The following is a 23128-nucleotide window of genomic DNA, read 5'->3' on the forward strand; positions in this document are numbered from 1 at the left end:
GTTGTCATGTCTATTTAGTCCTTGTCTTCCCAGCCACCTTTGTCTGAGTGTTAGTTTTCACATTGACTTCATGGTTTGCCAGGATCTCTTTGCCATGCCGTGTTTAGCCAGGAGTTTTTTGCCTCAGTTTTTTTGTTGTTCCCATGACACAGTAAGTGTGAGCTTTTTTTGAGTTTTGCTTTGTTAAATAAAGACTCATTGTTTTTGGACCTCTACCTCGCATCCCTGCTTTTATTGACTCTGCATCGGGCTTCAGCCTTTTTCTGCGTCAGCCACGACACTCCATTTGTGACAAGTTGAAAGAATTAGTAAAACAGTTTAAAAAAAAAAAACAAAAAAAACCCTGCAGTATGAAGGGTACTTTGAGCAGTGATGATGAGCAAAAAGTTACTTCTTTTGCTTCACTGATTTCTGGATGTTTATATGCTTGTCACTGTTCATGTTTCTGGGAAGCTTTCATTTTATATTTTCTTCCTGTGATGAAGCAGATGATGCCACTTCCTGTGTAACGTCGATGAGACAGGTGTGTGAGACAGGTGTGGGTTCACTTCTCTCCTCAGTGTCAGGAAGCTGATCGGATCAAATCTCCCGCTGCCCTGAGAAAATGACTTCTTGTGGAGACTCATTAAAAATAAAAACTGGAGTGTTACCCAAAGTGTGGCTCTGACCCCCCCTGGAGGTTAGCCAATCTCAAACTGATAGGACATCTACACAGCAAACCTTAGGCAGGATTTACTGTTCGTCACCATGGCAACAGCGTTGGCCAAAGGAGACAATCAACAGTCAGTTAAAGCATTGATAAAGAGTGCAGCAAGAAATATCATATAAAACGAGATGTCAGTGTGTGTATGCTTGTGTGTGTGTGAGCGCAAGTTTTATTAAAAATACGAGATTTAAGACATAATGAAAACAAAACAAGTTCTCTCTCTGCAAGACTTTTAGTGTTCAATGGCTTCAACAAACAACATAAAGCAGCTGTTTCAGGTTTTATCACAAAATACCAATGACAAAGTTCTGATCACTTCAGCGTGTAGTTAAACTGCTCTGGTTACTCCAGAGGGGTCAGAGAAGCAGCTGCAGACCTGAGGTCAGCTGTCTCGATGACCCGTTAAAGGAGCAGTCTGCTGTGTTCACCTTTCAGCCCTGAAATCATTCTGACCTTCAGACTGCTGCACCGTTTAATGTCTCTTTAACAGCCAGCTTATGGTTTCCACACAGGATAAAATCTTCAGCAGCTCACATAACACTTATACAACCTAATGAAAATGACTTGACGTTTTCCTGTGCCACATGACACAACTGATGTATTAGAAATGAAACCAAAAGACAGGCTGAAATGTATTAAACGGCTCCGTTAAATGAAGCTGCCAGCTAAATCAAACTGAGACGTTTGTCTCTCTGCAGGTGTCAGACTGAAAGGTTTGTGAGGCAGAAATGTGACACAGCAGCTGTCAGGGCGAGCTAACTGGACGTCTAATGTGCATCTCTATGGGTTGTCACTGTTCTTCAGATGCTGCTGATTGGACTGTGGTGGACTGCATCAGTACAAGCTCCTTGCCCTGATTGGTTAGCTGGTCATGCATGAGAATTCAGGCAGCAAAGACAAAATGAAGAAAAAAACATGGCAGACAGATGAGGACACACGTGAAGAGACAAGAGAGGAAACAAGAGAGGTCAGGCGGCGCTGGAGACGGCGAGTTTCTTCAGGTGGTCCATGAAGACCTGGAGACTGACGTCGTCTGTCAGGATGGGAGCTCCAGACTCCTGCGGGGGATTGACACGTTACCGCAGGGTTCATTACACTGCACACAATACACTGTGTGGAGGTCAAAGGTCAATGTCTCACCTGACCCCAGGCGTACATGTTATTGTGGGTCTGCGATGGGTTCACTTTGGACAGCAGGAAGCGAGCCTGGAGGACAACGTCATCATCATCATCAAACAGTGGACTTGATACTGAATGTGTATACATGTATTCAGTATGTTTACTCTCTATGTTTAAGAGTAGACTTAAAAGTTTCCTTTTTGATAAAGCTTATAGTTAAGACTGGGCCCTAGTGATGCTGCTATCCTAGCATGGGAGATCCCCCAGCATTCTAAGCCAGCTGGGCTTCTCTCTCCTTCTCTAACTCTGCTTCCGTACACATTCAAGCTCCATTAATGCAAGTCACTAAGTTCTTCCACGGAGTCTTTGTGCTGTTTCGTCTTGCAGGTTCCAGCAGATCCTGATTAGTACACAGTACACATACTGATGGTGTCTACAATCATTTGTATTGACTTTCTTTCACAGAACTCTAGAACATAGTAATGTAGCACATATACTGAAGTAGTGTACATGTATGATGTGTGTTGCTGTGTATCTGAGGCAGTCGTGCGGTGTGTGTCACCTGGCTGCCTCCGTGTTCTGTGTCGATGTATCTTGGCATGGGGAAGCGGGTGTGCAGCAGTTCCTGGGCGTCGTCCACCGGAGCCTGCAGCAGGTGTCTGAAGTTTTCATACTCAGGCATGTCCTGATAACCAGCCTTCCTCCACTGGGCCACCGTCTGACACATACAGACCACTATTTAGTCATGTTCCTACATGAGGCTCCACAGGAGATTATTGATCGCTGTGATGACACCTGCTGTAAAGAACCCCCACTGTGTGTCTGCTGAGGCTGGACCTCACAGAGTCTGCACTTCCTCTGTCACTCCTATGAGAGCGTGGGGAAACAGACGGACGTATCCACATGCACACAGCTTCATCTTCAGAAATAAGACGGCAAGCATATTTCTCCTGGTGTGTGCATCTAATGTCAGGAGGTCACACCTGCTTCAGGTGTTTACATGCATCCTGGTTTCTAGAACACCTGCTGCCGTACTGAAGCCTTTCTAAAAACAGGAAAGGTGGATGTGCTGCTCTCTCCTCCTGCAGAGAAGCAGCCCTGTTTCCATGGAAACGTGTCTTATAATTCTGTGTGTGTGTGTGTGTGTGTGTGTATGCGCGTACCTCTCCATGGTAGATGAGGATTTGGAAAAACGTGTCCATTAGTAGGATTCGGTCTGGCAGGATGCTGCTGCTGTCCAACAGGACGGGCTGAACACACAATCACTATAATCAATCACTGATCACTATCATCAATCACTAATCAATCAATGAGCAATCACTGATTGGTATCATCAATCTTCACAATAAAGCTTCAGACTTTCAACAGAAAATGAGGAGCAGGTGTGTGTAGAGGTGTGTATAAATACCTCAGGTGGGCCATTGAATGAATAAGCGTAAAGCACAGGTTGAATCATGATGAGAGCCTGCGTCAAGTCCTGCCTGTTGAACTGATGTCTGTAGTATGAACTTTCATCTGGACTGTTGTTGAACACCTGCAGGAAAGGAGAGCGCCGCAGGTGGAACATAAACTGAAAAGCAACAGAAAACACAGGTAAGTCACAGGTAACAGGTAACAAGATGTTAAAAAAGAGAACGTTTCCATGTGCAGAATGATTTAAGTCGTTTGTTCAGTGTGGCTCAAGCAGATTACTGATGCATGTAAGACAAGTAGAGCAGAGTATTATGGGATATAGATTTGAGTATCAGGACGTGGACCACCTGAGGGTAGAGGGAGAAGGTCTCGGAGAACCTGAAGGAGTTTGGATCATCTTTGTGATAGTCTCCAAACTTCTGACACTGAGGAGAAACAAAGAAAATGTTGAAGTTGCTGTCATCGTGTGTTCACATCACCAGTCTGTACTTGAAACCATCATTTTACCAGTCTGATGAGCTGTCTGTCCAACCACCGGAGGACATCAGGCCCCTCCTCTGTCTCCGCCCGGTACACTGCCAGTCTTGCCATTAAGATGGCTGCTGCCTCCTGATCAAAGGACGCCGCGATGCTCTGAATCTGAGTCTGAGCGTCTGCCCAGCTGGGAGGAGGAAACAGAGAGGAAGAGAGGACCAGAGAAGAAGACATGAGTCCGGTCTGACGTCGGTCAGGCTGCCCTCTGCGGACACACGTGTACAAGAGTGGGTGTGTTATCGTACTTCCTGGCGGTGGTGGTGACTCGGATGCGTCTCTGTCCTGACGAGTGCTGGTACTGAGTGACAAACTGGATTGCCCCCCGGCCGCCCTGAGGGATCGGAGCGTTGTGCTGCAACCCAGACAACACCCACCGATCAATCAGCAAACAATAATCCCATCGACATATTCAAGTGTCAGCTGTGGGTTCAACATCAGGAGACAATGAGTCATCAGAAAAGCAAGAGCTGACAAAATGACTCAGTTTGGTTGAACTGGTGTGCTGAGGAGTCAGAGACAGACTCCTCAGAGCCACACAGGGCCAGAGCCAGGTGTTTGTTTGCTCCGCAGGTGATGTAAAAACGAGTTGAAGGTGAACATTAAAAACTCCCGTGAGGGATTTACTGCAGTATAGATGACATTTCTGTACTTTGTCAGTCCAACTAAGTAACACTTCAAATGCAGGACTTTTACTTGTAGTGTAGTATTTTTACACTGTGGTACTAATACTTTGACTGTGTGTTTCCTGTGGTTAGCAGATTTCTTCTGAACATGTATGATAGGCTGCTTTTCTCCAACATGTTTATGTTTTTGTTTGTTTTACTGCAAGTTTCATTTTTTCAACATTTATTTTCTTGATTTTGTTCAGCTGTAACCTTATTTTGAAAGGATGTATAAAAAAGTGTGTTTGTTTGAGATTAAATACACACTGCTCTCTGATTGGCTGCTTCACACCTGAGTACAACCTGAGCTCCTCAGTGGTCTGAGGTTTAACAGCAGAAGGAAAAAGATGATGATTACACACCTGTACACCTGTTATTACCTGACTCAGGCTGTGTGACACGTGTACACACACACACACACACACACACACACACACAGAGGATATTGGATGTTCAGGTAGTGTTGACTTTACAGATAACTGGGTGTGTGTATGTGTGTACTCTCATTATCATCTCAGCAGGTGACTGACAGGTGCACCACGGCAACGCTGCCAACACACATGCGTATGCGTACGTACACACACACACACACACACACAGCAGGACACGCCTCCTGCAATCTGTCCTCGTCTTCAGACTCCGAACTATTCAGACTCTGATGATCAGATTTAAACAGTGACCTTAAAGACCAAACTGAGCCCTGATACTGATCACGATCAGCTTCGGCTGGAGGACCAGGAGGAGCCATGGGACCTGAAAGTTCTCTATGTGGACTTCAGTTCATGAACTACTCCACAAAGCAGCGACGTTCAGCACTCCACACTCCACACTGAAGGTTCCTGGTTTTCAGGTGCTCAGCAGGAGGACTTTCTGGGAGCCTGGATGCGATTCAGTCTGATGGATTTTCAATAATATTCTAACATCACACACACTCAGTGTGTTCAGTTTCATCATCTCACTGCCGTGACTCATCAGACACGAGCGACACCGAGTAGATCATATGTCTGTGGTACCTGAGGTCCAACCAGATGGTTCAGCAGGATCCATTGTTTACATCAGAGTCTTGAGTCTCTGCTCTGAATAACAAGATGGACGACGTGTTCACTGAGGCTCGAGTCAAAACAGCAGAAGAGGCTGTTCAGACTGACTAGAGGAGGCAGTAAAGACAGTAAAAACAGCTGATGTGGAAGTGAAATCACCTCCTGCTGCTGATACGTGATGGTGCTCGGGTTCAGTCATCTGTGACTCATCAGCTAATCTAATGTCCAACCAGCTCCTCACACCAAAAGCTTCTGGTCCACAGCCTGTTAATGTGAGACACTTCTGTTCGGGTCTTCAGACTCTTGCTGTCTTAGTTCTCAGGACGTCCGATTTTGCTCAGTTGCCATGGAGATAATTAAGTTGGTGTGCAGAGATCACATTGAACTGTAGAGGAACCTCATCACAGTCAGTTTGTTAGAGCAGTGTCCACTGGACATTTGAGGAACTGCAGCTAAACACATTTGGGTCGCAGCTGGTTTCATCTGATCTGTGATGTAATTGCTGACAAACTTCCTGTCCTGTGAGTCCATCTGAAGATGGTGGATGCTCTGAGTATGCTGTACGCTGCCTTGATGGTACTGTCAAGCGTGGCCTCTGTCTTTGGGAACCTCCTCCTGCTGCTGGTGCTCCTCCTCAACAAGGAGCTCCGGACCGACACGATTGGCCTCACCCTCAGCTTCAGCCTCAGCGACCTGGCCCTCGGACTCTCCACCATCCCCTTCGGAGCCTACAACAGCCTGAACTGGCCCTCCTGCTGTCCCAGTGAGGGAGCCTTCTGTCAAGGCAGCGGCTTCATCTTCCTCCTACTGCAGACCTCCTCCATCCACTCACTCACCTGGGTCACTGTCAACAAGTTCACCGAGATCTGCTTTGCCCTGAACTACAGCAGCATCTGGACGGCCCGGCGGAACAGAACGGTGCTGGTCCTGGTCTGGTTATTCTGCCTGGTGACTGCTGCCCTACCCTTGTTGGGGTTCGGCAGCTACGTCTACAGCGAGTCTCGATTCCTATGCTGTCCGAGCTTCACTCCTGACAACAGGTACTTTGTGGTGCTGTGGATGATGGCAGGCATTGTGGTGCCGATCCTCACCATGTGCTCTCTGTATGGATACATCATCTATGTGGCCAGGAAACAGGCCAGGAGGGGCACGTTCATGTGCAACGAGCTGCACTGCTACTACGTTCCTGCTAACAATTATCTCAGGAGTTCCATCGTGATGGTCACAACCTCAGGTGAGTTCAAGACCCACCATGATTGGCCGCTGTCACTACCTACCAGCTCCTTCTGTCTTTAAAAACTCAAGCTGCTTAGCTGTCTGGGCAAATCTGTCTAAAATTATTTCTTTTGGAGGGTGGGGGACTTTTGCAATTAGTGTGGTGGCGTATGCTAAACTGAACATAAGTGCACAGGAAATGCATTAGCCCCACACTGTCCACCGATACTCACTCACTCAGTGTTTTACAAACTGCAACTATTTGGGCCTGCAGTAACTCTATAGCTCTCAGACTGCAGAGGAGACTCAGAGTCAGAGACAAGCTGTACGGTGATAAGTGGGACGGGCATCAGAGAGGATGTGAAAGCCTGACCAAAAGTTTCTACTTGAATACGATCTGCCAAGACCGCGATGTTTGTTGACAGCAAACATCGTGGAGAGGACGGCTGCTTTATGCGTGGAAAGAACACGCGGTCATAAAACTGACCTTAGAATCATACGTGCATGTTGCCGTGACAACAGGAGCAGAAAGGACACGTCTCAAATAAACCGAGACATCCAACATCTGAGTCACTCCGATTGTCTCTTAGCGTCAGTGTTTACCGTTAGGACTCTCTGTCATTATGGCACCACACAGTGGCATCATAAAAACAGGAGGGTCAAAGGTCACCTGCAGACTGAGTGGTCGATAAACTACAATACCCATGAGCCTCAGCTTCCATTCTCATGGTAAAAAGTAAAAGTCCCTCCGTCCCTGCAGCTTGTCCCCAGACCTCTGCTGGTGGACTGTCTTCTGACTGGCTCTGTGTGCTTAGGTGCTAACAGCTTCCTGTCTGTCTGTAGTATGCCTGCTGGTCTGCTGGCTGCCCTACATCTCAGTGTGTCTGTACGAGACGTTTAGTGGTCAACAAAGTCCTGTGGTGACAGCGTCCCTCTCAGCCTGGCTGGTCCTGACCAGCACAGCACTCAACCCCTGGATCACCTGTATGATGCAGATGTGAGTAAGACTCCACAAAAGCAAAGCAAATCTTCAGTGCCCTGCTGATGTGTGAATAAATGTCCGATTGGCTGTGAAGCACCAATAAAACCCACTGATTTTGTAACCTGTGTCTATGTGTGCATCTGTCTGTCCTGTCTCCAGGAGGTACAGGACAGCGCTGCGTCAGAGCTTCAGCAGATTGGTTCTGATGTGTCCATGTTCTAAGACACCTGTGGAGTCCCGACCCCAGAGCTCCGTCCTTCACCTGGACACATCTAATCACATCAGCACAACGATGAAGACTGTGGCAGCAACACAGCCTTCATCATTGCCAAAAACACTAACAGCTCCATGATCAACACAATTGACACAACCACTGCCAACACCTCTATGGAGTCCGAAACACCTGCTGTGTCCACAAACAGGCCACCACACAGGCACAGTGCACTGTGGGAAATCTGCCTCCATCTCAGCTCATACAATTTGAAAACAGTTATCTTCCTTCTCCTTCAGAGCTCTGAATGCAGCTGATGTGTTGACCTCTTAGCTCTCACGCCTCCACTCATCCAGTCACATCGTGTAGGTGTTCAGGATCCCCTGAGGATGGATTCTACTGCTTGATCCTCTGAGATCAAAGCCATCGTCAGCATTTTAACTAAGATATTTAGTTCATGACAGGATGACCTCAACTTCACCTGAACTCGGGTAAAGGTTAGCATCACGCCGCCTAGTGGAGGTTTTCTGAACAAACTGGGAGTTGTGTTTCGTGCTGTGTCAGTGGGGCTGTAAACCATCAGTCTCACCGGGATCCAGTCAGGCTTCAACCTGTGACCAACAGAGAGCAGCTGGTGGAAGCTGAACTCGGATTTAACGTGAAGAGGAGAGCAATTACATCATAATAATAATAATAATAATGACGATGATGATGATGAAATGCGAAGGACACAGACTCTGTCTAAACTTTGTGTGATTATTTCTTTTCTTTTGTCACAGTACATCAAGAACCTCTGGTCCACCAAAGCATAAATAAAGTATAGGTGACCTGACTGGGACTGGGCACTGTTCTTTCTTATTGTGACCATCAGCTGCAGAACCAACAGAAGCTAATGTGACCTGAGCTGGTGCTTTTATATTGTTTTCCTCTGTGTGCTCTTTGGCTGCACCTGCGGGTCCAGTTTCTCTGTAGCATACAGCTGTGGTCCTGTGTTTCAGGGTAATTTCAAAGTACTATGTACTCAATTATTTACATTAGTCATGTACATCGTACATTGCTCTTTATCGCAGCCGAGGACGTCTGCCACCACTGCATGAAACTACCTGACACTGATGAAAAAACACATTCACAGCAAGTCTGGGTCCTTCTGTGCGGAGTTTGCATGTTCTCCCCGTGCCTATGTGGGTTTTTCCGGGTTCTCCGGCTTCCTCCCACAATCCCAGAAACATGCACATCAGGTTAACTGGCTGCTCTACTTTGTCCTGAGGTGTGAGTTTGTGTGGGTGTCTGTCTTTGTGTGTCAGCCCCTGTGATTGGCTGGCAACCTGTCCAGGGTGAACCCGCCTCTCACCTGTAGTGGGATAGGCTCCAGCCTCCCTGTGATCCTGACAGATAAGCAGTTTAGAAAATGGATGGATGGATTACTGTCTATGTGTACACTTAGTGAACTGCATACTTTTACTTCTGACACGTACTGATGTATTTTTACACTGTCCTATTACTTGTAGTAGTGAAAGAGTATCACGTTAAGCACTGCTCCTTAGACATCATCACGGTGATGACAGGAGGTCATAAAGTTGATGTTTGCTCACAGCAGCAATCAGTAACATCAACCAATCAGCTTCAGGCTGATCTCAGACCATCTGCAGGTCAGAGCTCAGGTGATCATACCTGGTTGACCACCTCAAAGTAAAGAGCCAGTGTGGTGGTCGGATCCAAACCACAGATCTTCCACTGACAAGTTCCTCCCGTCCCGATCTCCTGTGACACACACACAGAGGGTAAAGAGTACTGTAGTGTAACACATAGTACTGCAGTATGATACAGCTCAACAACTGCTGCTGACCCACCATGTGAGACAGACGCTCAGGTTCCTTCAGTCTGTATGCTAAGCTAGGCTAATCCAACACAGACCGTCTGCATCCTTGACAATCGTCTGAGGGTGCGCGTCAGGTCAAAGGTCACCTGTGCGTGTTACTTACATTTTCAGAGACACAGGGTCCCTTAGCATTCAGAGACACACATGGTCCAATGGCTCCAGACACTTTGATCTCTCTGGATGTCTGCAACAGATTCAAAAACAGTTTGATCTCATGCTGATGTTCACATGTTTGACAGCAGAGGATGTGGAGGCGTCAGCTCAGCTCTGTGGTGTTTTACAAACTGTTTCTCTGCTAACACTGCACCCAGATCAGCTGCAGTCTGTACCTTGACTTCCAGCGTGGCGCCAAAGGCCATCTTGAAGGATCCCTGGACGTCTTTGGTGAAAACTCTCTGGAAGGTTTGTTTAAAGAGAGATGTGTTGAAGGAGTCCGCCATCACCATGTAGCCTCTGGAGACCAGAACAGACCCAAACATCACATCACAGAGCTGAGCATGGGGGTTCACACATGTTGACAGGAACATGGGAGGCAACAGACCAGTACCCACTGAGTAGCAGTACGCTTCTTTGTGTACCCGCTGAGTAACAGTACGTCTTTGTGTACCCACTGAGTAAGAGTACGCGTCTTTGTGTGCCCGCTGAGTAACAGTATGCGTCTTTGTGTACCCGCTGAGTAACAGTACGTCTTTGTGTGCCCACTGAGTAAGAGTACGCGTCTTTGTGTGCCCGCTGAGTAACAGTATGCGTCTTTGTGTACCCGCTGAGTAACAGTACGTCTTTGTGTACCCACTGAGTAAGAGTACGCGTCTTTGTGTGCCCGCTGAGTAACAGTATGTGTCTTTGTGTACCCGGTGTAGTTGGCACAGCACTTCATCTCCAGCAGGCCAGTCTGATCGAGAGCACAGGCATAGATGTCGATGATGTGGCCATTAGTGGACGCTCTGTTGGCTAGAGACTCATAGTGCTGACACACACACACACACACACACACACAAACACACACACACACACACACTCACAGTCAGTCCGTAGGCTCACTACTTGTTTCAGAAGTGCGACATGAACTCATGCTGCTGTGTATTAGCTCACCTTGGTGGCTTTTTTCATGAACTTGGCGTTGTCCTTCTCAAGGTCGTGCCAGGACCTGATGGGGGTCTTCAGTTCGTCTCCCACCACCATGCCGGGGCCCTGTGTCGCTGGGCCGCCGATAAACGTCATGATTCGAGCGCCCGTGTTTGGAAAGGTGCACTGTGGGTAAAAAACACAAATGTTGTTTGACATCCACGTGGTTCTGAGAGCTAACCACTGCTGATGTTGAAGCCCTCTCACCTCCAGTAGGCCTACTGCAATGGACATGGCCACGCCCAGTGAGCGCAGCGGTCTCTTCCCCTGGGTGACAGGCCATGGGTCACGCTGCAACTCCCCCAACAGGTCAGTCAAGTTCATGTCGATCTTCTGCACCGGCTGCAGGAACCTGAAGAACGAGCCAAGAGCAGATGAGATGACAACACGCTGATGGATTGTGACTGCTGACTAGAAACAGGTTACTGCGTGTCTACCTGTTGGACAGCGGCTGTGGGGCAGTTTGAGGACCTCGTCCCTGAGTGGCTGTAGGTTTGGTCAGACCGAGCATCTCCTGCACAGTCACAAATAGGACGAGTCAGCTGGCTCCCACACAGGAACATGGAGCAGGAACCACACAGAAAACTTTCATGTCTGAAGCCCTTCCTGGATCCCAGGCCTACAGGAAGGTTCAGCTCCACAGAAACTAAACCCAGACCGGGTCATATGAATGAAACTGGATGGTCTGGATGATGGGCTGGCTGCTGTGTTAGTGAGCACTAACCAGCCCTACCTGCAGGTGTTAGACAGGTTACCTGTAGCTGCTTGGCGCTCAGGTCCTTGGTCCCCCTGAAGACATAGCTCTTGGAAATCCCCTCACAGCCGAGCTCGTGAACTTGAACCATCCGGCCGAAGGTAATGAGTCCCACAAGCGCAGTAGGGGGCAACAGAGACAGGGACATCTGCAGAGACTCCTTCAGAGCCTGCAGGTCCTCATCCTCCATACAGGTGTCCACCACGTACAGGAAGACCAGCGGCATCTGAGGACCCCGCTGAGGACACAGACCACGCAGGGTTACATAAGATAAGATAAGATGAACTTTACTGATCCCACAGTGGGGAAATTCACTTGTCATGGCAGCTCACAAGAACAGAATAGAGTGCAAAAAGTGTGCAAAACAGCTTCAAAAATAAAAAGGGTTATAAATGAACAGTTTTATAAATACAGTACAATATAGTGCTATACAGGCGATATATCAGAATAACATACATGTCCGACAGGATAGTCTGTACCTGTCTTTCTGCACCTGTTCGTCTTACCTGGACCACATACTCGATGGTGGAGAACTGAGGCAGCAGCTCAGCAGGCTGGTTCACCTCAGAGATCCCAGCATAAGATGGAGGAAACTGGAACACAACGAACAGTCACTGTGTGTGTGTGTGTGTGTGTGTGTGTGCGAGAGAGACTTCAATCTATCATCCTTGGTGGTCGTGTTGTGCTGCTGTTCTTTGTGCTTTAAAACTGAATGAAAACTTTCTATCCGCTCTGTCACATGACACAGGTGTGCTCAGAGAAAAAGGTAAAAGATTAAAGTCTTCAAGATTAAAGTCCAAACATGATGTGGGCATCATATAATGACAAAACAAATGATGTGAAGTCACTTCTTTGGGAAATAAAACTCTAATTGTACAAGTCATAATATGAAGAACATCAGGTGAACTGTCTTAGACCAGCAGGACGGTCTGTGGATGATACTGAACCTGGTTCCTCTGGTAGCAGAAGTTACAGGCCCACAGTTTGGCTCTGTAGTCCACTTGGCTGAAACATACAGACAGGTGGAGATTAGACAGGTGTTTCACAGAGTCTACGCCCTGTCTGTGACATCACACAGGTGTGCAGTGATGTGTACCAGAGAGGGTTGAGCACGGCGCGGCAGGTGGCACGGCTGCAGAGAACCGGTTCATACTGGATAGGCGGCAGGTCGGGTCGTTCCTTCAGTGGCGTGAACAGAGTCGCCACCGGCACCACCATCCGGGTTGCCTCCAGCCGGCTGGATGGCCAGACGTTCCAGCTGAACCGCACGCCATCACGCTCCTCGTTCTGAGCAATGTATTCTGGGAAGGTCGCCATAGCAACGCTGGGAGACGGGGGTCTGGCACACTATCAGGTAGAAGCTGGGGAGGGGAGGGACAATATTCAGTGGCACTACTGCTCTACTACTGACTATACTGTAATACTACCAACAACACTGCCACTGTACTGCACTTGTATCTTTGAGTCTTTAGTGTTTGCTTAAATTTACAGCTGAATCAGTTCAGTTCAGTTACCTGAAAATTAATCAGCAACAATTCTGACATCGATTGCACTTGAAATTTTTAATTCTGGGCAGAAATCCCCCAGACTCCTCTGGTTCAGGTTTCAGTTTTTGTCCATTTTATAACCCAAACTCTGAAAAAGATAAACTGCTGTGCAAAATCGAGTAAAGTCTAATCTTGTTGAATTCCTCCCACCAACCAAACTCAGTGCAACTTTCTGAGAATTTAAATAATCACATATTATATCAGACAGCTGCACTGCACTGATGCCTCGACTTGTACTTTAATACAGTACTACAGTACTGAGATTAGTTTTCACCAATGCTGTTTACTGCAACACTTAATTTCAAAAACTCTGAGAATGAAGCTGTGTAAAATCGACAGATTACAGGTAATCTCTCAGAGCAGACGATCAATGTGTAGTTCATTCATCAGATAGCACTGATCTTTCGAGTCCACTCCGAATACCTGAATCTGCGACAGCACTCAGGTGTCTCTGGGGCGCGCACATGCGAATTAAATGTGCGTCCGTTTCACACGTGAACGTGAAGCTTTTTTTTATTTACTTCAACAGAAACAAAACAAACCAGTCTATCTCCAGAATTCACATCAGGTAGCTTCAGAGCTAACAGCTAACTAAGCAGGTAAACTGCAGCGTCACTGCCGTCAGACAGGTGACAGGTACGGGATGAACAGACAGGTGAACTGACTGGGCCTATGTGAAGCTGGAGGTCTGTCAGGTCCAAGAGAGTCTGTAAGAAAGTTTATCAGTAACTCACCGCCGCTCTGCTGCCGCTGCTGCTCCTCTCTACTGACAACGAAGCAAAACAACATGGCGGCGGCCGGGCGCCACGTCAAATCACAGAGAGGACAAACACGCTGATGGCTCACTCTGAGCAACATTCAGGAAACACAATCCAGACTGTCAGTCTTAGAAAGCTTATATTTTGTCGTAAATTGTAATATTTTCAGAAAAGTAATAATATTAAAATATAAAAAAAGAAGATATATTATAGTGAGAACAATAACATCATTCCGTCGGGTAAAATAACAGGATATTGTGACAATAAAGACGTTTGCCTTCTCGTCTGAAATGACAGCCTTTTCCTCTTTCCTCTAAACACGCCGACTGTATTCTCTGAATTTATTCTTAATTTAGTTTTCTTCCTTTAATAAATGACTCTCCACCTGCTTGACCACAACCTTCCAACAGACAGCCTGTCCACTTCCTGTTAATCCCATATTACCAAAAGTTGGCTGCAATTCACCCAGAGAACACGGGGAGTGAATGGAGCTAGTTGACTAAAATAATTATTTACACCTACTTCTGGACAAAAACGGCAATAATGCGGTTTTCGGTTTGTGCATTACATTCTTTATGTTAACGATAGTTACAGCAGACGTTGGCTAAAACAATACATAAATATAGTGCTTGATTGATGTGTGAAACCGAAACTGGCACGTATGCCGCAAATACTTAAATAATAATACAGAAAGCTGTTTCATCACAGAGAAAGCTAGAAGAAGAAGAAATCCAGTCTAAAGGAACTGTATCTATTGTCTCTGCCTCTTACACTGAAAACACAATGAAAATTGGCAGAGAAAAAGGTTTTACACCATAAAAGTTACATTAAGGGGCTACAGCTCCTTCATGTTCATGTTGGACGGCCGGAAGTTCAAGAGAGTAGAATCCTTCCTATAGTACAGTTTCTTTCTGTTTGACCACTTCAAAGTTCCGTGGAGGTAAACTGTCCTACTGTGAGACGGGTGTAGACACACGTCCCATGCCAGAGTGATTCATCTTCCCTACAGATGATCTCCGATGCAGCCTCACCCTGAGCTCAGAGAGAAGTTGAAGATGTTTCAGGAGTCATCATCAGTTTCGAGACAGCCCGTCAGGGATGACGAAAATTATCTGGCTGGTTTGACTTTTGGGGATTTTAGATTACCTTTAATTCAACATTGTGATTTGGGTCAATGATAAAGACAAAACATGCAAAACTGACAGCGTCCTCCTTTTGTCTGCTGATGTTGACACGTTACGAGTCTTTTCACCATTTTAACGTTTTATCTTTTCCTACAAGCTTCTGTTCAGATATCACCGAATTCTCCCAAATAATTTGTTGGTTTTACTCTGAAGGGCTCAACATGTGGACAAAGTAAACTCCCAGATTTACAACATCCTGTCTCGCAATGTCAAAATAAAACGGCATCGGTTTGTCAACAAGTCGTGAGCTCGACGCAGCATCAGAATGAGAGAAAAATGAAAAGACAAAGCAGGTTTAAAATGTTGTAATACAAATGTTTATTATATGACAAAATATTGTCACTAACTAATGTTATCATCATCATCATCACATGATGTCATCTCATCCAATCAGGACAGGCGGCCCACTCTATCTGATTCTTATACACAAACATACAGAATTAAATTAAGGACAACCAAAAACAACCAGTTCATCTTCCTCACAGCCCCTCTTCATCATTTAAAGAATCAGTCAAATATTTCGGGTGAAGAAAACAGAAGACAAACCTTCCTATAGTGATGAACTGCTCCTTTAAATGATCAGTTTTCTGGTGTTCTTCTAAAAGCAGAAATCTTTATTTTCCTGTGAAAAGCCGCAGAGGACAAAACAAAAATCCACACTTCCTGCTTTTATTTTGTCTCTACACTTCCTGCTCCCTCGCTCTCTTAAAGCCCCACCCATCTCCATCTGTCAGGATGCAGAGCTTTCGTTTGAAGTTTTTCTTGTTCTAAGGCAGCTGGTTGGTCGGCGGTCACATGTTGTTGAATCCCATCATGCCTTTCATGTTACCGGCGGCTCCCTGCTGGAACTGACGCATCATCGATTGAAGACCTGCCATACCACCTTAAAAAAAACACAGAAATCAGCTTTTAGACGCCTGTCAGGCTGCATATACATCTTAATTCAGTAACCACTTGTTCTTAGACACAAATCGTTATCTTATACAAACATGGACAGGGAAAATTTAAAGGACCCAAATGGGTTTTGATCAATAACTTCAATAATCAGTCAGCTGCAGTCAGTGAAGGAGGATCAGAGGTCAGCTTCAACATATCCAGGATGCCTTTCAGTTAACCCGGCTTCACTAAACCCAACAACCACTGAGGTCACATGAAGCTGGTTATCAAAGTCAACACAGGATGTCCTTATATGGTCAGGATGTCTGTAGCACGTGACCAATCAGGGACGCAGACAGTCTTCTGTTTGACAAACTGCAATATGTAACACACAATCTGACTGAAACAGGAAGGACAGCAGACTGTGGACGAGACTCCATTACATGATTCTGGTTCTGGTTCTGGTGCTGTGTGTTTCACTGTTGTGTTTGTGAAGCTGAAACCTCCGCCGTGTTTACTCTTTAATAAATGTGGTGAATCTGAGCTCTGAGCTGTTCTTATGGTTCTGATGAGCGATCCTGCTGCAGGTGTGACAGACAGGTAGACCAGGTCTCACCCATGTGGTGCAGGACTCGGGGATCCATCATTTTGGCCATCTGCTGGTTTAGCTTGGCCATCTGAGACGGGTTGACGTTCTTTGACATGTCTCCTCCTGGAAAACACACATCAGACACTGTTCAGTCCCTCACGGTGTGACACACAGCGAGACATTAACTCCGCGCTCCCTGTGACTTCACCTTTAAAGAGTCCTTTAATGCCGCCCATCTTCTTGACCATCTGGGCGAACTTGGTGTACTGAGTCAGCAGCTCCTGGACGTCTCTGGTGGCAACTCCGGAACCCCGAGCCACCCGCTGGATCCTGTTGGGCTGCTTACTGAACAGTTTAGCACCGTCTTTGCTGTCAAGTTCTGAAGACAGACAAACAACCAATGAGACACACACACGCAGACATTGTGCGCGCGTGTGTGTGTGTGTGTGTGTGTGTGTGTGTGTGTGTTACCCTGGTCATTCATGCTGTCCATGATGGTCATCAGTTTCTTCAGTCTGGCCATTGATTCCTGCTCGTTTCCCTTACTCATGAAGTCTGTACCGAAACCAGGTATCATCCCCTGAACACACCAACCAGACAGACAGACAGACAGATCACAGTTCAGTTGTGTCTGTGTTGAGTCTCAGGCCTCGTTCAGATCAGGTGTTGCGTCTTCCCGTCTAATCTGAGTGTGAATGTTGTGTTCAGTAAAATAAATAAATCACATGAGCATCTCAGGTGTGTTGCCCCCCCCCCCCCGATTCTGTCCAAAGGAGTCTGAGTCTCAGGTGTCAGCTGTGTCATCGAGCGCTCACCATAATCTGTCCGAACGGGCCCATTTTCATGATGTTCTGGAACTGCTCGTACATGTCTCTGAGGGTGAACTGACCTGCAGGTCAGAGGTCACAGGTCAATGCTCTTACCCACAATGCACTGTGTCACATGCTACACGTGTCAGTCAGTTTCTCACCGTGTTTCAGCTTGTCGATTAGCTCCTCGTTGTCGTCCAGCTTCAGCTCGTTCACTCTGTCAATCAAACCCTCAATGTCTCCCATTCCTGACGGGAAGAGGACGAGTCACTGACGGTTTCCGTGGAAACACTGAATACAGCCTGTGATTGTAATGCAGGACTGTCATGTCCTGCACACACCAGAGTAAGCAGATCTGATGGTGTTGTTTACTAACTGATTCAGTTCCTGATGTTTTAAAGGTCAAACAGCAAAGGCAAAGTGTGTGTGTGTTAACATGCTGTCTGTGCCTCAGAGGTCTGACTGAAGCAGTGCTGGTGGACGTGTGGTATGAAAACACACTCAGCGCCACCAGCTGTCACTGCAACAGACACATCCGCTGCAAAACACAAAGTTACCAAGCAGTTTGCTGATGAACGGCTGAGTCTTAAATGGCTCGAAGTCGTCAATGTGTTCTCCTGTTCCGATGAAGATGATGGGACTCCTGGTGGCTGCCACACTGACAGGAAACAACAGAAGAACAACATCAACTCGAGAGCAACAGAAGAACAAACGCCTTCACTACAGGAAACAGGAAACAGAAAACAACGGTCTCACGCGCTCAGAGCTCCTCCTCCTTTGGCGTGTCCATCCAGTTTAGTGACGATCACCGATGCCACATCCACTTTGTCTTTAAAGGCTTTCGCCTGCGACTCGCAGGCCTGACCGATCGATGCGTCCATCACGTACACAATGTTGTCTGGTTGCTATGGAAACACATGCAGAGGAAAACACTTGAAGGAGCTGAGATAGTCGCAAGAAGGTGAGTGCACCGTCGCAGGTAATAACCACGGACCATTTCACCCCCCCTTCAGTCGGTTCAGATAATGACTGCAGGCCGGTGTGTTCAGGTACTCACCACAGCATTGGAGACTTGCAGCATCTCCTCGAAAAGTGAGTCTTCCTGTTTGTGTCGCCCACTCGTGTCCACGATGATGATCTCAAAGTTCTCAGCTTTGAACTTCTCAACACCCTCCGCGGCGATAACCACCGGATCCATCTCTGTGTAACTGAACGCAACACACAGGTGTAACTCCCTGATTTAACAGCCAGAGAGTAGGGGCACCACCTGTCCGACCACTGAGGAGTAACTCACCTGCCGTAGAAGGGGATTCTGGCTTTGGTGGCGTTCTGTTTCAGCTGGTCGAAAGCACCTGAGAGAAGACAGGAGGAAGAGAGAATCACATAGACACAACGAACCAGAATAGGTTTCATTTACGAAGAGAAGTGTTGTGTCAGGTGACCAAAGGAGCGTGAAGTGTTTGTGTTACCGGCTCTGAAAGTGTCGGCACAGATGAGGCAGGTCTTCCAGCCTTTTCTCTGGTAATAATAAGCGAGCTGCAGAAAACAAAGCAGTCAGTCAGACACCAGACAGCAGGGGGCGCTCTGCCTCAAACCACAACACAATCAGTATTAACACAAGGGGTGGGGTCGTATCTCAGGTGTGTGACGTCACCTTGGAGCAAGTTGTAGTTTTCCCGCTGCCCTGAAGACCCACAAACATGATGACGTTGTTCTTTCCTTTTGTGGGGGTCCAGGCCTTCACGCCGGGGTCCACCAGCTGGAAATACACACAACTTACACAGTTCAGGTCAAAATTATTAGCCCAAACAAAACCTCTGACTTTTCCATGGAAATGGCCGTAGCCCAAAGTGCTTAGACATTATTTGCTTCCAAAAGAAAAAAGACAGCATCTCCACTGCGCTTGATTAAAATATTTTACTGATGCGCTGGCCAAAATTACGAGCCCTCTGACAATCAATAGTCAAAAGTGTAACCTTTCTGATTCACAACTGACAACAACCCCTTCTGGCAGTTCCTCACTCGGTTGGCACGTGTCTCTAAGCTCATTCTTCCCCGGCAGACTGTTCCAGCTGATCCAAACCGCGTGGGCCACCCCAGGACCTTGGTTTTGGTGTCTTTTGAAAAGTTTTGGTCCAACTGGATGTATGCTTTGAGTCACTGTCTCACTGGAAGCCCCAACAGCAACTTAAAGTTCAACTGCAACAGCAGATTTCTTTCCAATGTCACAGAATTTCAACATAATCTTCTTTCTTCATGGTCCCATGCACCCGAACAAGGTTTCTGGTACCTGAAGCAGCAGCCCCTCCTTAACTGTACATGATGTGCATAATACACATCCTGTAGTTAAATCTCAGTTGTATGGACTTTAATACAACAGATTAAATATATTTTAATCTCGTTTCAAAATATTATAAGCCCTTGAAACTGTTCCAGGTCCCATGGACTGACCTTGACAAGCTCTTTGAAGACAGCGTGTTGGATCATCCTCCTCTTGTTCAGACCTGAGGCCATCTCCTCCAGATCTATGGCAGACCTGCAGGGACAAAAGCCACAGAGAGATCCCATCATTCAGTCACAGCGGCTGGACTGAACTGGACAAGGTTGAGATCCTGGATCAGGACTCATGTGTTTCTCACTCACTTTACATTCTCTCTCAGCTGTTTGACCAGTTTGATGTTGACATCAGCCTCCAGCAGAGCAGCACAGACCTCCTTCAACATGGCATTTAAGACCTGAAACAGAGACAGGCAGAGAGAGAGAGTCAGATCGATTAATTATCAGCTAACATGTTGAAAATATAATTCAGTGTGAATATTCTGACAGTGTGGGGAAACTTCTGAGACACAACTGACACACGCTGGGAAGTTCAATCTCTCGTTCATTCATCATGAATGATGACCATAACTATCATCATTAATTAACATCACCATGGTGGGGGGGATTCAATTTAAACGAGACAATTTGAACCGACCAGTTCAGATTTCTTATGGAGTCTGGTCACATGACCTCAGTTACCTCTTCATTGATGATGGTGGCGTTGCTGAGTGATCTCAGCGCCGAGGTGATCTTCCTCCCCAGGTCGGCTAACACCATGATGGCGGTCTGAACTGATCCTGAAGGAAGCAGAGAACAGCACCTCAGATCACCTCTGCTCACAAACTGACAGCTGGTCAGCCACACTGGTATGAACAGCTGTTCTCATGAAAGGTTTGTAATGGATACAGAAAGCACTGAGAGCAGTTAACTGGCATTAAGAAAGCATTCAGTCACCTCATCACAGTGACACACTGATAAATTACAAATTTATCACAATACAGCATAACGTTGGAATATAAAATCTGAATCCACAAAATCTCAGATGAACACAGTAGAGCTGCGGCGTTATCAATACATTCATGTGCAGGCAAGCTGCAGCATGACTGGTCAACAGTCAATAATATTTAAATGTTAGTCTGTAATTTGTACATTTCAGGTATGTTTGTATTTAAATTCACACTGATGGAAGAGAAGGATGAGGTACCGACTCACCTGTGCGTTAAAGACAAACCCCCCCGCTTCTGAGCACGCTCAGCAAGTCAGCAGGTCAGCTGACAGGCGAAGACTGCAGCACGCAGCCACTCGTGCTTGACTGTTAACATTCAGAAAAAAATGTCTCCATTCAGAGTGTGCTGAATTAGCAGTTAGCAGCTCCTGGTAACACAGTAGTCTTTGGATCATCAAACTTGGATTTATGTTCATCTGGAGTGGATTTACGGTCATTTATTCTGGACAGACATCAGAGACGATGATGTCCTCAGGAAGTGGTGTCACACTGAATGAGGTCAAAATGTAGATCATGTCTACATGTTCAAATTAGAATGGACAGAGTTTAAGTTTCCATCTTCCTTTTTGTATTTTACTGGCAGAAATTAGTTTATGTTAATTTTCTAATTAGTGGATCAACTGAAGATATTTGACAACTATTTTGAAATATATTTGGACTGCTGATTGGACTGAGGCCATCAAAGTACCAGACTTTACACTACAAAAAAAAAACACTTCTGTAACAAAACGTCACTAGGTACCTGCTTGGACAGGACAGCAACAAGAAATAAGGTCCTCTGCAGGCCAAATACAGTAGGATTTTCTTTTTCTCTATTGACAGCACAGACAAACTTCTGGAATAATGTCAATATACGTGCAGCCTTAAAAATCTGATCAGAAATCTGTGTTTTTGCTTTTCAACACGATCTAATGTGGACATCATTTTGTTTTAATCACGTGGTACTGAAATACAAAATACATTTTTTCTGACATTTTAGGAACCAGGCGTGAATCGCTTAATAGAGAAAATATTCATCAGATTCATAAATAGTATTCAGTAATTGGTTCTAACTTCAATCAAACAGTGAAGAATCACTGACATTAATGATCTGTTCAGTTTCTCCAATAAATACACAGTGTGGTTTCAGTTCCAACATCTGATTGATAATGTGACTGATCAATAAGTCGTCAGAAGTAAATCTCACTAAGTTGTGATTGAGCTTTTTTTCAGACAGACACTTGGGCATCATTTAAACTTCTACTCACATCAACCTATCAATAACCAGACTGATATTGATATTGACATCATAATGACTGAACGTTGTTGCGCTGCTCTTTTCAGTTTCAAGCCGACATCAAGTCAGCTGTTTACAGTCTGTGGCGCTAACATTAGCTTAGCAGTTAGCAATTAGACGTTAGCAGCCCGTTGTGGAGGTTAGCAGTTTGCTCAGTTAGCAATGTGTTCATATGGAGACTTTCAGACAGATTAAAGTCCGTCACAGATTCAGTCTAAACACGTTAGACTCACTTATTTCAGGTGAGCGATTCGTTCTTACTGACCGTCGGCGTGTTTAATCAGACAGCAGCTGGAAAACGGCGAAACTCTCCCAGAGGAACGTCATCCAACCCAACCCGACCCGGAAACACATTATCTTCGGCGTCGTCATCATTCTTCTTCTTCTTTTTCAGCTGTATACAAACACATTACTGCCACCTGCCGGACAGAACTGTGTTCAGTCAACACTTTCAAACAAAACAAAACAACAAATTCAGAGACAAGACATTTAAGACGTCATGTGACTGGTGAACAGTCACATGCAGAAGAGGAGAAGAGGAATACAAGCAAACAGAAATGTAAATTTATAAATAATATATTACATACAATTTCAAATAAAATATTTAATAGTTTTCACGTTGAATGTCATGAGGACTGATGGCCAATTCTCGTCTCCGTGTATAATCAGAATCAGAATCAGAATTCCTTTATTTATCCCCGAAGGGAAATTCTTTTTCGTACAGACATTGCACTTGCAGTATTCCCGACCAGGAAAGAAAAGTGAAAGGTATAAAAATAGGATAAACAAAACAAGATAAGTATAAATCTAAAATCTAAAATCTAAAAGTACAGGTATTCACATAAATCTAAAATATTAAAGTACAGGTATTTACAATGTGTTCAAATAAAAACAAAACAAAACATATATGTACATGTGTAGAAAAAAAACAATATATACATTGTATATGTAAAGTGAGTGTGTCCATCACAGTGCAGAGTTTAGCAGTTTGATGGCGACAGGCAGGAATGATTTCCTGTGTCGCTCTGTGGTGCATCATGGGAGTCAGAGTCTGTTGCTGAACGAGCTCCTGTAGCCGATCAGCACATTGTGGAGAGGGTGAGAGGGAAAGTCCAGTATCGTCC

The 23128-nt window shown here is 45.8% G+C and overlaps 3 protein-coding genes across 8 annotated transcripts; 1 reads left to right on the forward strand and 2 right to left on the reverse strand.

The window, feature by feature from the left end:
* Positions 1 to 922: 922 nt before the first annotated feature.
* sec23a (Sec23 homolog A, coat complex II component) lies at positions 923 to 14066 on the reverse strand. 2 transcript variants are annotated; one of them, XM_046413155.1, is made up of 20 exons: positions 13922 to 14066; positions 12737 to 13001; positions 12588 to 12645; positions 12147 to 12233; positions 11642 to 11878; positions 11324 to 11400; positions 11094 to 11238; positions 10854 to 11012; positions 10613 to 10728; positions 10091 to 10214; positions 9865 to 9945; positions 9554 to 9643; positions 4018 to 4124; positions 3746 to 3899; positions 3586 to 3663; positions 3234 to 3395; positions 2989 to 3075; positions 2388 to 2543; positions 1847 to 1912; positions 923 to 1764 (listed from the first exon to the last, which is right to left on the reverse strand). In XM_046413155.1, exons 2-20 carry the CDS (start codon positions 12955 to 12957, stop codon positions 1675 to 1677), a joined length of 2295 nt encoding a protein of 764 aa, XP_046269111.1. In that variant the 5' UTR covers positions 12958 to 13001; positions 13922 to 14066; the 3' UTR covers positions 923 to 1674. The 2 variants fall into 2 exon arrangements, with proteins under 2 accessions (XP_046269111.1, XP_046269112.1); XM_046413156.1 differs by lacking the exon at positions 13922 to 14066 and adding an exon at positions 13611 to 13889.
* LOC124072034 (adenosine receptor A3) lies at positions 5969 to 6828 on the forward strand. The gene has a single exon (XM_046413157.1). The coding sequence runs from the start codon at positions 6012 to 6014 to the stop codon at positions 6768 to 6770; it is 759 nt and encodes a 252-aa protein (XP_046269113.1). The 5' UTR covers positions 5969 to 6011; the 3' UTR covers positions 6771 to 6828.
* A 1357-nt stretch (positions 14067 to 15423) lies between the features above and the next one.
* On the reverse strand, positions 15424 to 22407 carry srp54 (signal recognition particle 54). 5 transcript variants are annotated; one of them, XM_046413515.1, is made up of 18 exons: positions 22270 to 22403; positions 21471 to 21540; positions 20935 to 21034; positions 20422 to 20519; positions 20047 to 20138; positions 19855 to 19939; positions 19058 to 19162; positions 18873 to 18939; positions 18698 to 18755; positions 18461 to 18611; positions 18160 to 18308; positions 17961 to 18061; positions 17565 to 17651; positions 17410 to 17483; positions 17066 to 17174; positions 16803 to 16973; positions 16622 to 16717; positions 15424 to 16012 (listed from the first exon to the last, which is right to left on the reverse strand). In XM_046413515.1, the coding sequence occupies exons 4-18, from the start codon at positions 20497 to 20499 to the stop codon at positions 15921 to 15923; spliced, it is 1515 nt and encodes a 504-aa protein (XP_046269471.1). In that variant the 5' UTR covers positions 20500 to 20519; positions 20935 to 21034; positions 21471 to 21540; positions 22270 to 22403; the 3' UTR covers positions 15424 to 15920. The 5 variants fall into 5 exon arrangements, with proteins under 5 accessions (XP_046269471.1, XP_046269474.1, XP_046269473.1 ...); XM_046413518.1 differs by having other exon boundaries at positions 21471 to 21563; positions 22270 to 22379; XM_046413517.1 differs by having other exon boundaries at positions 22238 to 22369.
* Positions 22408 to 23128: the final 721 nt, after the last annotated feature.

The sequence above is a fragment of the Scatophagus argus genome, chromosome 15 (genome assembly GCF_020382885.2).
Source record: "Scatophagus argus isolate fScaArg1 chromosome 15, fScaArg1.pri, whole genome shotgun sequence".
In the NCBI taxonomy this organism is placed as follows: domain Eukaryota; kingdom Metazoa; phylum Chordata; class Actinopteri; family Scatophagidae; genus Scatophagus; species Scatophagus argus.

Bases quoted from the DNA above. Each gene is read 5' to 3' on its own strand.
- sec23a (XM_046413155.1), bottom strand. From the start codon at position 12,957: ATGGCGACCTTCCCAGAATACATTGCTCAGAACGAGGAGCGTGATGGC. The intron at 9,946-10,090 runs GTACAGACTGCA...AATCTGTTGCAG, and splicing joins GCGCCACGCTGGAAGTCAAG to ACATCCAGAGAGATCAAAGT. The intron at 1,765-1,846 runs GTGAGACATTGA...AATCCCCCGCAG, and splicing joins ACATGTACGCCTGGGGTCAG to GAGTCTGGAGCTCCCATCCT.
- LOC124072034 (XM_046413157.1), top strand. From the start codon at position 6,012: ATGGTGGATGCTCTGAGTATGCTGTACGCTGCCTTGATGGTACTGTCA.
- srp54 (XM_046413516.1), bottom strand. From the start codon at position 20,499: ATGGTGTTAGCCGACCTGGGGAGGAAGATCACCTCGGCGCTGAGATCA. The intron at 18,062-18,159 runs GTGAGACCGTTG...GTTTCCTGTCAG, and splicing joins GGAGGAGGAGCTCTGAGCGC to TGTGGCAGCCACCAGGAGTC. The intron at 17,484-17,564 runs GTGAGAAACTGA...TCTGACCTGCAG, and splicing joins AATCGACAAGCTGAAACACG to GTCAGTTCACCCTCAGAGAC.